The 13,656-nt window shown below is 40.5% G+C and overlaps 2 protein-coding genes across 7 annotated transcripts in view; one reads left to right on the plus strand and one right to left on the minus strand.

The window, feature by feature from the left end:
• CNOT4 (CCR4-NOT transcription complex subunit 4) overlaps positions 1 to 7,940 on the plus strand; it is a 39,559-nt gene extending 31,619 nt beyond the window's left edge. For 3 of the 6 annotated variants that reach the window (XM_075275251.1, XM_075275253.1, XM_075275254.1), the window contains 2 exons: positions 2,028 to 2,240; positions 5,969 to 7,940. In XM_075275251.1, the coding sequence (XP_075131352.1) occupies positions 2,028 to 2,240; positions 5,969 to 6,273 (518 nt within the window). In that variant the 3' untranslated portion in view covers positions 6,274 to 7,940. The remainder of the gene's footprint in view (positions 1 to 2,027; positions 2,241 to 5,968) is intronic. The other 3 variants (XM_075275252.1, XM_075275255.1, XM_075275256.1) reach the window with 1 other exon arrangement.
• Positions 7,941 to 10,254: 2,314 nt separating this feature from the next.
• Positions 10,255 to 12,730, minus strand: LOC142204607 (sushi domain-containing protein 3-like). The gene is made up of 4 exons (XM_075275920.1): positions 12,486 to 12,730; positions 11,381 to 11,575; positions 10,832 to 10,985; positions 10,255 to 10,396 (listed from the first exon to the last, which is right to left on the minus strand). The coding sequence occupies exons 1-4, from the start codon at positions 12,646 to 12,648 to the stop codon at positions 10,255 to 10,257; spliced, it is 654 nt and encodes a 217-aa protein (XP_075132021.1). The 5' UTR covers positions 12,649 to 12,730.
• Between the last annotated feature and the right edge of the window lie 926 nt (positions 12,731 to 13,656).

Genomic DNA, 13,656 nt, shown 5'->3' on the forward strand with positions numbered 1-13,656 from the left:
AAATTTTTTATCCGGTGCAATAAATTTGCCGCATCTGTCGCTGTCTGAATATTCTGAGTAAATCTTCCCCTGTCTAGCGTTATGTTGTATTGTCATTGAAAATATTTACATTTTGTAATTTTTTTATTTTTTAACTTTTTTGTAATGTTTATATCTACTTACTGTGTGGCCACTTTATTAGAGACCCCCCCCCCCCCCATCTAATAACAACTTGGACCTCATTTAGTATTCGGAACTGCTTCACTTTCTCATGGCATGGACAGCTACCATTCCCAGGGTGCAACAAGAAAACATTCCCCACGTCTACCAACCTAAACTGTACACACCTAATAGGGAGGATTCATTGGTTTATGCTGCTAATTCCAAATTTTTGGTCTCCAGTAAGTAATGGCGCTCGCACTGGTCTTCTGTTTTTGCGAGTTGTGTGTTCGGCCATGCTATTTGAGCACCGATGTTGTATCCGGCTGTGGTTTACTTGATTGTTCTCCGCTTGTCCATCACTATGATTCCTGACACCCTCCTCTAATCCTTTCATCCACGAGTTGTTTGGTTCCACTGGATCCTCTTTCCTTGGTCACACCATTCTCAGTGTACTGTCCACACCACCGCATCTGGTGCAAATAATCTTTGTCTCGTTAGAGTGATCTATACGGATTTAATATATGGAAGTTTCCTATGGTACGGCAGTTTTGATTGGAAGAGATGCCGTAATGGCATCATTCCCATTGGATGGAACATAGTGTTAAGTTGTAAGGGCTCTTACTATGACCCAATTGCTGTGAGGTTATTCAGAATATTTGTATTATTGTCCTCTTCTTGCCGGAATCTTCTCTTCCCCAAAGGATACTTAAGTATTGGAAGCTTACAGACAATAACATGAGTCACAAAGAGATAGTGTATGGTAACCTGACCCCTGCTAATCTAGCACCAATGACCAGGCCTTGCTCTAAGTCACTCCGATCACTGGATTCACACTGAAAGGCCCCATTCACACAGGGCAAGAGGGGGCGGATTTTGGCGCCGAATCCATGTCATAATCCGCCCAGTGAGAACGAGGCCTTACTGATCCACAAGACTTGTCACAGAATTTTTTTTGCTGCACCCCAGGGGCGCATGTCTAATGTCCATACGGTGGTCAACGGGCCGGCGGCTCTAATAAAGTGGCCATTCAATGTGTTCCTGTTTATAATTCAGGGGAGGGGGATTATTAAAGTAATACAAAGAATTGACTATTGAAAAAGTGCCGCCATGCGTAATGTTTGTCGAAGGTGAAATGTACATTACAAAAAACTCTAGAGACTGAGAATGAATTTTGGAATAAATGTGGAGTATGCCTATATCTAACGCACAATTACTTAAGCCAGAAATTTTTTTTTCTATTTTATTTAATTGTGTTGCCAAAAAAAAAAAGATAAATTTTGAAAATAACAAAAAATACAAAAATTTGCAAATATTTTTAATAGGTTAATTTTCTTGGTGGGCTGTCTAAATATGGTACAAAAAATTATATTTGTTAAAATGCTAATATATATATATAGATTTTTTTAAGCATTGCCAATATTAAATAAGAAAATCAAACGAATCGCCCTTAATCTAAGGTGAATTTTACTTAATTTTTTTTTTTTTTTTTTGAATTGGCATTTTTGGTTAATTTAAATCTTAAATTTTTCTTTGGAATTGGTATATTTGGTTAATTTAAATTTCTTTAAAAAATTTTTTTGAATTGGCATATTTGGTTAATTTGAATTTCTTAAAATTTTATCATTTTTTAAATATATTTTCTCATTTGTTTTTCTGCTGTGAGTGGAAGGGTTACTAAAGCTATGTAGGCGGCTGATTTTGCTTTCCCCTTTTAATACGAATAAAACCAAGCTGATTTTAAGAATTTTTTTGGATTTTAAATTCAAATTTTAAAAAATTATTTAAAATAAAAAAAATTACTTACCCTTAATCAAAAAATTCTAACATAAATTTTTTTTATATTTTTATGTTTATTTTATTTTTTTTCTTTTGAATAAATCTCCCAGACCACAGCAATTCAGTAGAGAGTATAAATATGAAGGAATGGCAGGACGGGCTAAGGGCACTTCTGCCCAACATAAACATCAACTTTGGTGGGCTGCCCAATGCTTCTTCCCCTTCAAACGCCACCCACAGTGCACCAACGTCCAACAATGCCACAACTAACAGCCTGAACTGGGACTGCCCGACCAGCTGGATGGATCCCGCCATAATCACAGGTAACCGTTTCTTCCTCCTTCATTGACATCTCATCCAAACTTCCCGGTCGAGGGCATAACGGCCATATGATCGGCGTCCACGGCCCGCTGTGTGTTGTATTCATGAAAGTACCAATGATTGGTTGCCGGAAGCAGCGGAAATCTGGGGTTTGGCTGTATTTGTTTGGTATGGAACGTCCTACACAGCAAAAAAAAAAAAAAAATGCTATGTGCTTTTGTTTTTGAAATTTTTTTGAATTTTTTTTTTTAAAAATCACGAACACAATAAAATTTCTAAAGAAAATTAAAAAAAAAAAAAGTGGGGTGTGGGCAAAATTATTTGAACTTTCAAACCATACTCCACATTTGTTCAGTAGGATGAAAGAATTGTTTGTATGGATTTTATTTTTTAATATATTTTTGTAAAGAAATTTTGTCTGTTTTTGGAGAAAAAAAAAATTGCTGGCAAGTGGTTTAGTCTTCCTAAAAAATTGTTTATATCTTGGTTTAAAGGTTCCTTACATGGTCTCAATTTATGGTTTGTGTTAAAATGACAAGTCTGCTCCAGAAAGAAAACGGTCTATATAGCGCCACCTATAGTGTCTGTCCAATTATAGAGCTGGTTATCCTTAGTCATGTTTCAGGCTCTTTAATGGGTTGGACATGTACTTACATGTTGGCGCCATACAGGTGGCAGTAGAGAGACCGTTTTCTTTCTGGAGTAGAGTTGATTTGCATACTTTTTTCCCAGGGAGCATTGCACGTAAGATTGATCTCCTCAATAAAAAACAGTACCCCTCAAAATGCAAATCTATTGGGCAGAAGTTCAACTCACGTATGCAGTGACCAAAGGGGTAGCATACCGAGCCTTTACGTTCTATACTCGCCTGTCCGTTGTACTGGGTACCCAGCGGAGAGTATATCGGGTCCCTGGTCTTGGTGGTCCAAAGGACAATAAGACCAGGGACCCGAATAGAGACTCTCCACTGAATCCTCAACTCCATGGACAGTTAAGTATACCGTATGTTGTAAATATAAGAAGCGGAACGCCCCTTTAAGCTTCATTTACATAAAAAGTTAAGTTTAATGAATTTGATTAAAGGGGCGTGACCAAAACCATTCCTTCCAATTTACTCAACTAATCTTAACAGCGAATCCAAAATTCGCCCAGTCTTCAAAGTTGTTACTCCAATTTGAAAAGTGACTTTTTGGGTGTTCCGTGCCCCATATCCTGAAAACTGACCCAGACGGTGGTGCGACAGGACCATATGTGGTTGGGAAAAATAATCCAGAACAATTGGTTTTCCAGGTTCCAGCTTTTTGGGGAATGGTCTAATCTATCGCACACTTTTGCTCCCAAATTTCTGGAAAAAAAAATTTTTTTTGGTTTAATATCTAGGTACTTTTTGTCTCCAATTTATGTAAATATTGCTTAAAGGTTATAGACTGGAATACTCATTAAAGGGGTGTTCTCCTCTAGCCCTTTATGGCTATATCCATCAGAAGCCTAGATTGCGCATGCGCCTCCATATCCTCCTTCACTTCGATCAAGAGATTGACCCGATTTTTAAGAGAGGTGTCAGAGGTGGGATTCACCTATATGGTACGTCTTGTGGATATAGCCATAGTCTTCATCAGGTCATTTAAGGTGGCCGGACAAGTCAGACCCAAGTAGGTCGATCAGTCATGGAGTGAGATCTCTCTCGGAAAGAATGGTTCATGCGCAAAAAAAAATCTCCAGTAGAGAAATGTCTCTTGTCCAGTTTTCGGAAGCAGAGGTCCACCTTATTAGTGATGGTGACTAAAGCAGATGTTCTTTAACCTTCACCCAACAAACTTTATGGTTGAGATCTTCCACTTTCATCTTCTTTACTCTGGCCGCCATCTTCTTAGTTTTGGTTCTTGTGTTTTTCTTCCAACAAAGGATGTTAAAAAGCCAAAAACACAAGGCCGACCTCTGCACCCCATGTACTGTAGTAGTCCAATGTTCATATGTAGAGGGCACTTTACAGCTGATCAGGATCCTTTATTATTATTTGTAAGTATCGGTACTTGGTACAACCCGTGTGAAAATTGGTTGTCCAGGCCAGTTGATAATTTTTATATAGATCAGGGGGAGGTGGAAAAAAAATATCATACTCGCCTGTCCCTGGTGCTCCGGTGTCCACCTAGCGCTGTCTGGTCCTGCTGTTCCGACGTCTTCTCAAAATGAAACCGCTTCCGCCTGTGACGTCACTGATCCTTCCACTGAAGCCGCTGATTGGTTTTAGCAGTCACCTGACCGCTGAGGCCATTCAGTGGCTTCAGGAAGAGACTTGTCATGTCACAGGTAGTGACTCCTTGTGCCCTTTGCTGAGGCCGCTGATAGGCCTCAGCAGTCATCGTAGCATCTGGGAAAGTTATAGTGTTTTTTGTTGTTTTTTTGGGGGGGGGTTACTACCTCTGGCCTATTTTAAAGATTAAATTTAAAGGGATTCTACCATTGATATGAATTTTTTTGGCAATCACACATCGGAATAGCCTTTAGAAAGGCTACTTGTCTCTTACCTTTAGACGTGGTCTCTGCTGCGCTGTTCCTTAGAAATACCGGTTTTTACCGGTATGCAAATTAGTTCTCTCACAGCGATAGGGGCGGGCCCCAGCACTGAAAATGCAATGGGGGCGTCCCCACTGCTGCTTGACAACACACTCCAGCGACGCCTCTATCTTCGACTAGATCCTCCCCTTCTTTCTGCATCGCCTCCGACGCCTGTGCAGTTGGCTCTGCCAGTGAGACACTAGTAGAGCCGAGTGCAAATGCCGGCGGCCATTTTTGGGAGGCCGCTCCTGTATTGAACTACAAGGGCAAGAGCGGCCTCCCAAAAATGGCAGTCAGCATTCGCACTCGGCTCTACTAGTGTCTCACTGGCAGAGACAACTGCGCAGGCGTCGGAGGCGACGCAGAAAGAAGGGGAGGATCCAGCCGAAGATAGAGGCGTTGCTGGAGCATGTTTTCGAGCAGCAGTGGGGACGCCCCATCGCATTTTCAGCACTGGGGCCGCCCCCATCACTGCAAGAGAACTCATTTGCATACTGGTAAAAAAAAACGATATTTCTAAGGAACGGCGCAGCAGAGACCATGTCTAAAGGTAAGAGACGAATATCCTTTCTAAAGGCTATTCCGACTTGTGATCGCCAAAAAAAATTCATTTCAATGGTAGAATCCCTTTAATGTCCATTTTTTTCTGGACAACCCCTTTAAGCATATTTAATATTAAGGAAAATTTGATATAGTAAAATATTCACTAACATGTATTGCAGGTTACAACTCAGAAAATTAAAAATATATAATTTATTTTAGATTTGTATACTTCATTTTCTGGTTAATTTTGGTGTATTTTTTTTTTTTGCCTCATCAATATTTTTCTGGATTGAATATATTTTTGTATTCTAACACTATTTTGTTGTACAGTAGTGACTATTTTTAACCTTAAAAAAAAATGTATTCTATATATTTTAATTTTTTATTTGTATTATAGATTGTATATTTAAAAAAAAAAATTTTTACTGTAGTTTGAATATGTATACTATATTTTTTAAAAAAAATATTTTTTTCCTGTATTGTTGATATTTTATACTTTACTTTTTATATGGGTCCTGGTTACTGTTCCAAAAAAATTCAACAATTACTGCATGATTTTGTAAAATTGTTTGGGAATCCATTTTTATTTTCTAAATTTTTTTAAAATGTTTTTTGTTTCTTTCAATAGGTATCCCATCATCCACTGGAAATGGGTTAGAACCTCTGCAAGATGACAATCCACCACACTGGTTAAAATCACTTCAAGCCCTGACAGAGATGGACGGCCCCAGCAGCACTATACCTCCCCACCACCCCCACAACAATCTTTTCAGCACACAGATACCCCTACACAGAGCAAATTGGAGCCCATACCCTCCCCCGACAAACCCTGCCAGTTTCCACTCCCCACCCCCAGGCTTTCAGACAGCCTTCAGACCCCCCACCAAAACCCCCACAGATCTACTACAGAGCTCCGCCCTGGACCGCCATTGAAAATGCAAAGGGACAGTTTAGAAATTTTGGGGGAATTCTTTACCCCCCTTTTCCCCCACCTGATTTCAAATGTCAAAATCAAACCCTCAGTGTTTTCCTTCTCATACAATCCTTCTCCAGATTTCTCAAGAATCTTGGTTTTTCAGGGGGGGCTCCACCGACCCTCCTTAAGCATTCACAAAAATGACCATCCAACGTTCCGAGATTCCGCCATTTGTTGCAGTGCTGAAGTTCATTTGATGAAGTGACTAGTTTTCTTTACATCCAAAAAGCCACCAACAAGTTTCCTGAACCACTAAAGAGAGAGATGAGAGAGAAAAAAAAAAAAAAACGAAAATCTGATGAAAAATTGCAAATCGAGCGATCATTGGTCTGCTGCATGAGAATTTTTTTTTCTAAAAAAAATTAAAGCTTTATAAAAAAAAAAAAAAAAAATGTGATTTAACAGCGCCGAGATTTTAGCTAGCGAGTAGCAAAAATAATCATAATAAAATTAGGGATGAGAAATAGAGACCTAACGTGATCAATAATTAAAAAAATTTGGGCGGGAAAGCACCAAAAAAAATTGAATAAATTCTTTTTTTTTTTTTTTTTTTTTTTGGTTCGAATTTTTTGTAATTCAGTAGCTTTCGATGGAACGTACCATTTCACGCTTTATTTTCTTCAGGACCAAAGGGGGGGGCTGGATTTACAAAAAAAAAAATAATATAAATAAATATATATTTTAGGACCCCTCTGGCGTTTGAAGGGGTTAAGGCAAAAAAAAATAAATTTGGCAACACTTTGTGATTCGTCGCCAGTTTTTTTTTTGTTTTCTATGTATAAACTTATCGTAACGTTTGCCATATTTACAGTGGTGCTTTCCAAGGCATGAGCAGCAGCAGGCCGTGATGAAAAAATTTTAAAAAAACGAGCGTGTTTTGCGATTTAATGAAAATCTGAAATTTTTTTTTTTTTTTTTTTAGCTTACACAAAAAAAAAAAAATTCATCCACAGCTTTATTTTTTTTGGCAAATTCTCTCTTTATCGGGGCAAACTTGATGAATTTCATTTATTCTTTGTTCTTTGAAGATCTGTGAAGGTGTTGGTGTATTTGCTTCCTGCTGTTGAGTCACTCTTGGTCTCGTCGCGGAAAAAAAACTCCGGATAAATCCCGTAAAAGGATCCAGTCATCATGGATATATAGATATACAGTATACGGTATACGTGCTGCTTCCCTAGACCTGTGTTTCTTTTTGCACATAAGTGGATTGGCTGCCTTCTTCAGAAGTCACTACCTGAATTTTTTAGGAAATTGGAAAAGGCAGAAATTTTTTCTCTCGAAGAAATCTCCAACTTTTTGAAATTTTTTTTTCTTTTTTTTTATCTTTTAACCCTGGAGTTCAAGCGTTCCAACAGCTTCGAGGAAGTTTTTTTTGTTTGGTCACTTTTTTTTTTTTTATCCATCTTCTGAATTTTTATGACGTTTCTGGCATTATATTATCCACAGTATTGAAGAGAAGAAAAAAAAAGTGGGAAGCGGAGAAGTCTATAAGAGAGGGGGAAAAAAAAAATGACGACTTAAAACATGGTTATAACCTGACGCTAAAAACTAAACCAAGAAAATGTACCTCTGTCTTCAGAATTAAAACTAAAATCTTAAATAAAACAGAAAACTTGATGATAAATCGCGTTTGTGGAATTCCTTTTTGTACGTCGGAGCCGATCTCGAAGGTCCGTGCATGTTGTCTCCATTGCCAGAAATTTGGGTAAATTTTTTTTATATGTAATAAAATATTGGCGCCATGCCTATTCTATGGAGAATAGCATAACAGGCTGTTGTACGCCCCCTTGTAATGCGACCGGTCGGACTATTTTTCCAAGTGGGTGGGACATTTGGGTTCACTCGTAGACATGAGGTTGGTGGAGCCCATTGAAATTGTAGATTTCTGTAGTTGCGTCTTACTACTACGGACAGTAGAAGAGACGGTCGTATTATGGAGGCACATCGGCCTACCCAGGAGCTACAGACAGAAAAACAGTTGAAGGGTCTTAAAGGAGACCTGTCGAGGTATTTGAGGACTCTTCGCTACCACCGTGACTTTATTAGAAATGGGATTATAAGGACTAGTTCACACGGGGGGCGGTACGGCAGATTTTGGCACCGAGAGTGATGCGGGGAGCCACGTCACTCTTGGGTCAAAACCCGCCTGCCATGATTGTCGCGGCTTCCCCCTCCGGAGCAGGCGCAAATGTATGGGCCGACTCTAGAGGGCCGCGGAGGCCGCCTGAAGATGTCTACATAACTACCATTGTGAGGGGGTGGACTATGGCTTTGGTTCAGCGCCATAATCCATGCCCGTGTGAACGAGCCCTTAAGATGACCTTATATAATGCATTCAATGATGATATAAAATAGAATGTACAGTCTGGTAGTTATTCTTCATCATGGGGGCGGGGCCTTTATCTGGAAGAGTCACACTGCCCAGTCTTCTGACTCTTCTATCCAGTTTTGTTTGACACCCATCCCCCACCCCCCATAGTTGCTCTGAGTCACCACCAGCAAATGCCAAATTTTGCAGATGTGCAGAGTGGGGTAGTCCTTGTGCAAGTGCAATGAAGCCAATCAGAGTGCACCTTGACTATGTATGAGTAAGAAGTACAAGGCAACAACACATCCGGAAGATGTGGCAGAGACTGGTGGTGACCATGCTGATGTCTTTCAAGTCTGGAAAGTTGGGTCTGGAATCGGTCTGCACGACCTTCAGGAATAAGGCACCACCCCTATGACTATTTTAGGTAAATTAGTCTATATGTCAAGCAGAAACAGAGAATTTATACCGGTAGTATCTCGCTATTTTAGAGGTTTAATGCCCACGTAAAATTAGGTTCTAATCAGTAAATTTTCTCAAACCGTTTTCAACCGTTTTCTACTTCCCCATCAGGGAAATGTGACCTTGCAGGAAGTGTCAGAAGAGAGAAGGATACCACTTTTTGTTTTTAAGGGTTTTTTTTTTTTTTAACACAATTTTGACCCATTTTAGAAACAAATTTACAAGCCGGACAACCCCTTTAACAGCATGTTATGTTTAAAGGGACGGTCCAAATTCTGGCAACCATCTTTGTAAGGTCGTCAGTGGGCTAAGACTTGAAATACCTGTGATGGAACTAACAGAATTGGTAGAAATTGGAGCGTGAACTTTTACAACTTTGGGGGAAAAAAGTGTCCCAAAAAGTTCCATAAAATTTGTGGGCTCAGGTTATGAATCTTCTCTGGGAGCGAAATAACCAAACCAAGATCTAGTTTTATAGAATATTTGGCCCCGGTGACTAATCCCCTCCTGGCTCAGCTAAAGTAAGTCACGCGGACTTGACGTGGCAAATGCAACTTTTTGAAATTTAGTGGAATTTAATTTCTAAATTTTCATCAATTGAATTACTGTAGCCCAATAGTTGTACAACTCTGGGGGGCACTCTTCCGATTAATTTCATAATTTACTATTAGGGGACGGAGCTCCCTTTTCTGATACAGAGCCCCAAATCCCGTGCGTAGTCTACAGCCTCTGGGTCACCGTCTCGAGGACTGGTGGAAGCGTGAGGACCGCTAAGCTTTTGACGACGGCCGGACTTATCACACCAGTGTATTCCTTCAGTGCCGCTTGTAGGCGCCCCCTAGTAGTGACTTTGAGCTCTGAGACATTCCGAAATTGAATTCAGTGAGTTTTTGACATAGCTAGAAAAAAAAATTTGATTTGCCTTAATGGTGAAGGCAAAAATACTACAAAAAAAATTCCGTATTATAATTAAATTTTAAAGGGATTCGCTTGGCTTCAGATGTTCGTAATCCCAGGGGGCTTTGTAACTTTATAAGGGTGTTGTAATTACAAAGTGACACATGACTTTTTTGTTTTTTTTAATTTTTACAAAAATTCTTGCCGTGAGCTCCCGACCAGGACGCCCGTTATATGTTCTAAGCCGTAAAATTTCATCCAATATTTGTTTCTATGTTTGAAATCCGCAGTTTTCAAATTCATTCGGGCCTTTGGAGGAGAGGGTGGGGTAGAGGCTGGACTCTCTGAGGGGGTTGGGGTAGTAACCGCTACTGCTGAGTCGTTCCGATGTCTCCACACAGCCGCCTGGCCCCCTGCAAAAAAACAAGGAAATAAAATCATATTCACTACAGAGTTTAAAAAATTTAAAGGGGTGGTCCTTCATTAGAAAAATATGGCTGCTGTCATTGAAACAGCACCATATCTCGACTGGTTGTGAGGGTGCCTTGACTAGGATGCGCCACTATCTAAAACTGCCACGTTGCTTCTTTTCCTCTGGTATGTTGCTATTTGATGGTCAGTTCGGACACCAGGCCGGGAGATGGCCACATGATGGCGCCTGCCCTGGCTATGTACACAATGCAGCTGCCTGGACGTATATAGTTAGTTAGTTGGTCTGTTAGTTAGTGGTCGGTCGGCAGGAGGTTAACGGGACATCCAAGATTAACCATTGATGGCCTAACCTTACGATAGGTCATCAATGTCCAAACTGGCGCAAGGGGGTGTAAAATTCATTGGGTGTTCCTTACCTGAGGGCGCTGGCCGTCTCTTCTTGTAGGCCGAGCTGTCGCTCCCGGATGCAGCAGACGGTGAAGGCGACAAATAGGGTGATGATGAGAAAACAGCTGACCAGGGAGATGATGACGGCCAGGCGAAAGCCTTTCTGAGCAGTCAGTGAGATGGCTAGAAGGAGAACACATGAAGATGGGATAGGAGTCAAAAAGAGCCATTATACTGAAAATATCAGTGATTAGAAAACAGCGCCACACCTGGCAATGTATAATGTCTGGTATTGCAAGTCAACGCTCCGACCAAGCTGTGAAGAGTGGTCAACAGATGGGTGGCCATCTCTTCTGAAGTTGACTGGTTTGGCTGATATCCCAAGTCGTGTTTCACGGCTTAGAAACGGACTTGCCTATAGGTGGCGCTAGAGATGGGGTTTTCTTCCCATCCGGAGGAGAGTTCATTTGCATACCTTTTCCCAGGTAGCATTGTATATAAGGTTCCATACATCCGGTGCGGCCGGTCATACAGAAGGACCTGGGAGAGACCTGGTGAGATAAGATTCACCTCCTTACCCTGACATTGGGGTTTCTGATGACTCCACTGGAGGCCATGTCCTTTCTTCTGACATCGGAGCTTATAATGTCCCATTAACTGGAAGCCTTCCTGACAGCTAAACAAAGCGACGGAGCCCAAGGAACGTTCTGCAGCATCGAAAATGTGAAAAGATCCACCAGATGGTGCTGTGAGTACAGGACACAGCGCCGCACCTACAAAACAACAGAACGGGGGTGTGATAGTCTGCAGACCTTCCGACACGTCCACATTGTGTCATCTACAAACACTACTGGATGTTGACTACGTGTATTGGTAATTTATTTTTTTAATTATTTTTGTAAAATTCATTATGGGAAAAAATGGGTTCTAGTGGTAATTTATGTCGTGTACACACAGCTTAAAATCTAAAAAAAAAAATTCTAAAATATTTTAGAAAATTTATTGGCAAAATATCAACAAAAAAAAAAAAAAGTCCATGAAGAAAAAATTACCGTATGGTTCTGCCAAAATAAAAGATTTCCAAAAATATTGATATTTAAAAAAAACAAAACCACTTTGAGACAGTTAAAAAAAAATGGAATTGAGAAAAATATTTAAAAAAAAAAAAAAAAAAAGCTTTTTATATATATTTAGCACCCTAATCCCCACCAATCAAATGATTTCTGATTTGGGATGCTAAAAATTCCAGTTTTAGATTTTTTTTATTTTTTTTTTAAATTTGGATTTTTGACAAGTTTTCAAATTTTTTAAAAAAATATTTCATTGGGGTTGAGCCGATCTTGAGATTTCTGGATCGATTTTAAAATCCGATTTCCAATCATTTTCTAGCCGATCGCGATCGTGAAATTTGCTCGATCTCTGATCGGGATCTGATCTTTCCCGATCGCTGAACCGTAATTGTATATTATATATATACAGTAGGGTTGAGCCGATACTGAGATTTCAAAATCCGATTTCCGATCACTTTCCAGCCGATCCCGATCGTGAAATTTGTTCAATCACCGATCGGGATCCGATCTTTCTTGATCCCGATCGCTCAACCCTCTTTATCAAACTATTACGATCCTGATGAAACTTAAATTATGGGGCATTTCCAATCCTTATCTCTAAGCCCGGCCTTACCTGAGGTGTTATAAGTGACTGGTATATCTGCGGCCAGCGTCTTGTTTCCACCGTTAGCGTCTCCGGATGTGTTGATTCCAGGTAACGTGAGACAAATCATATACACTATAAGCCGTATCATATTTCCAGAATCCCCCTGAGGATTTGTCCGACCCCTCAGCATTTCCCATTTTCGCCCTCTCCCGCAGCAGACAGCCCCGGCCCATGTATAACCATTGTGATGAGAGTCCTAATAACGTGGGCTGCTCTGAGCAGGTGTTCTGTGTGACGTTATCCCCCTCCCCAAATTCTCCATCTGTGTAAATCCCCCATCTTTAATACCGGCTCCTTAATAAAGATCGCCACCCACAACATCGTCCTTATAACTCCTGAGCCTTAAAGGGCCATTAGCCCTGGTCGGAGGCTTATACAAGTGCAGCTGCTGTTTTCTTACATATATGATATTGACGTCCTGAGCTTCTTATTTGGAGTAGGCTCCTGGTTATCGCCACCGTATATCCATATGATCGCACCATAGGTCACACCCCTAGTCATAAAGTATACTTAAAATTTTGGATAGTGGTTCAGGATAAGCTATTCCTATTCATGCAGTTTTCCCCCAGGCTGGCTCTGTCTCTAGCTTCCAGTTGTCCCTGAGCTGGTGGGTGGAGACTTGGTGCAATTTCACGTAGAATATAGGAGATTCTGCTCCATAACGCTCACCCTGTGAAGCAACAAGGTACAGAAATCAACTGAGTAGTACTGACGTGAATAAAGTTCTGGGGTGAGAGAGAAAACTTACTATTAGTTGCAGCAGCTCATCTTCTCTCCCACTGAGAGCCCAAGCCTTCTTCATCGCCTTCATACGTAAATTGATACATCATTGATCTGAAAGTTCTTCTCCGGAGCCCAAGACAAATCCGATGGAGGCATAATACTGTTTCTAACCTATGATCTGAACAGAGTGGTAGGGTGAGATAGAAAACTTACTCATTGCCTATATATGATCGGTCTTTCTGCAAATAAAATGAAATCGGGCGAGAGTGAGGTGGCGCTTTGTAGGGTGCAAGAGAAGACCATCACGCATTCCTGTCTAAAGCCAACTGGGTGAAAAATATGGGAACATTTTCATTTGGCGCAAGCGTTTGGGTCTGGCAGAATCTCCAACTGAGACGCCAAAGCAGGTGTGAAT

The sequence above is a fragment of the Leptodactylus fuscus genome, chromosome 5, assembly GCF_031893055.1.
Source record: "Leptodactylus fuscus isolate aLepFus1 chromosome 5, aLepFus1.hap2, whole genome shotgun sequence".
Lineage (NCBI taxonomy): Eukaryota > Metazoa > Chordata > Amphibia > Anura > Leptodactylidae > Leptodactylus > Leptodactylus fuscus.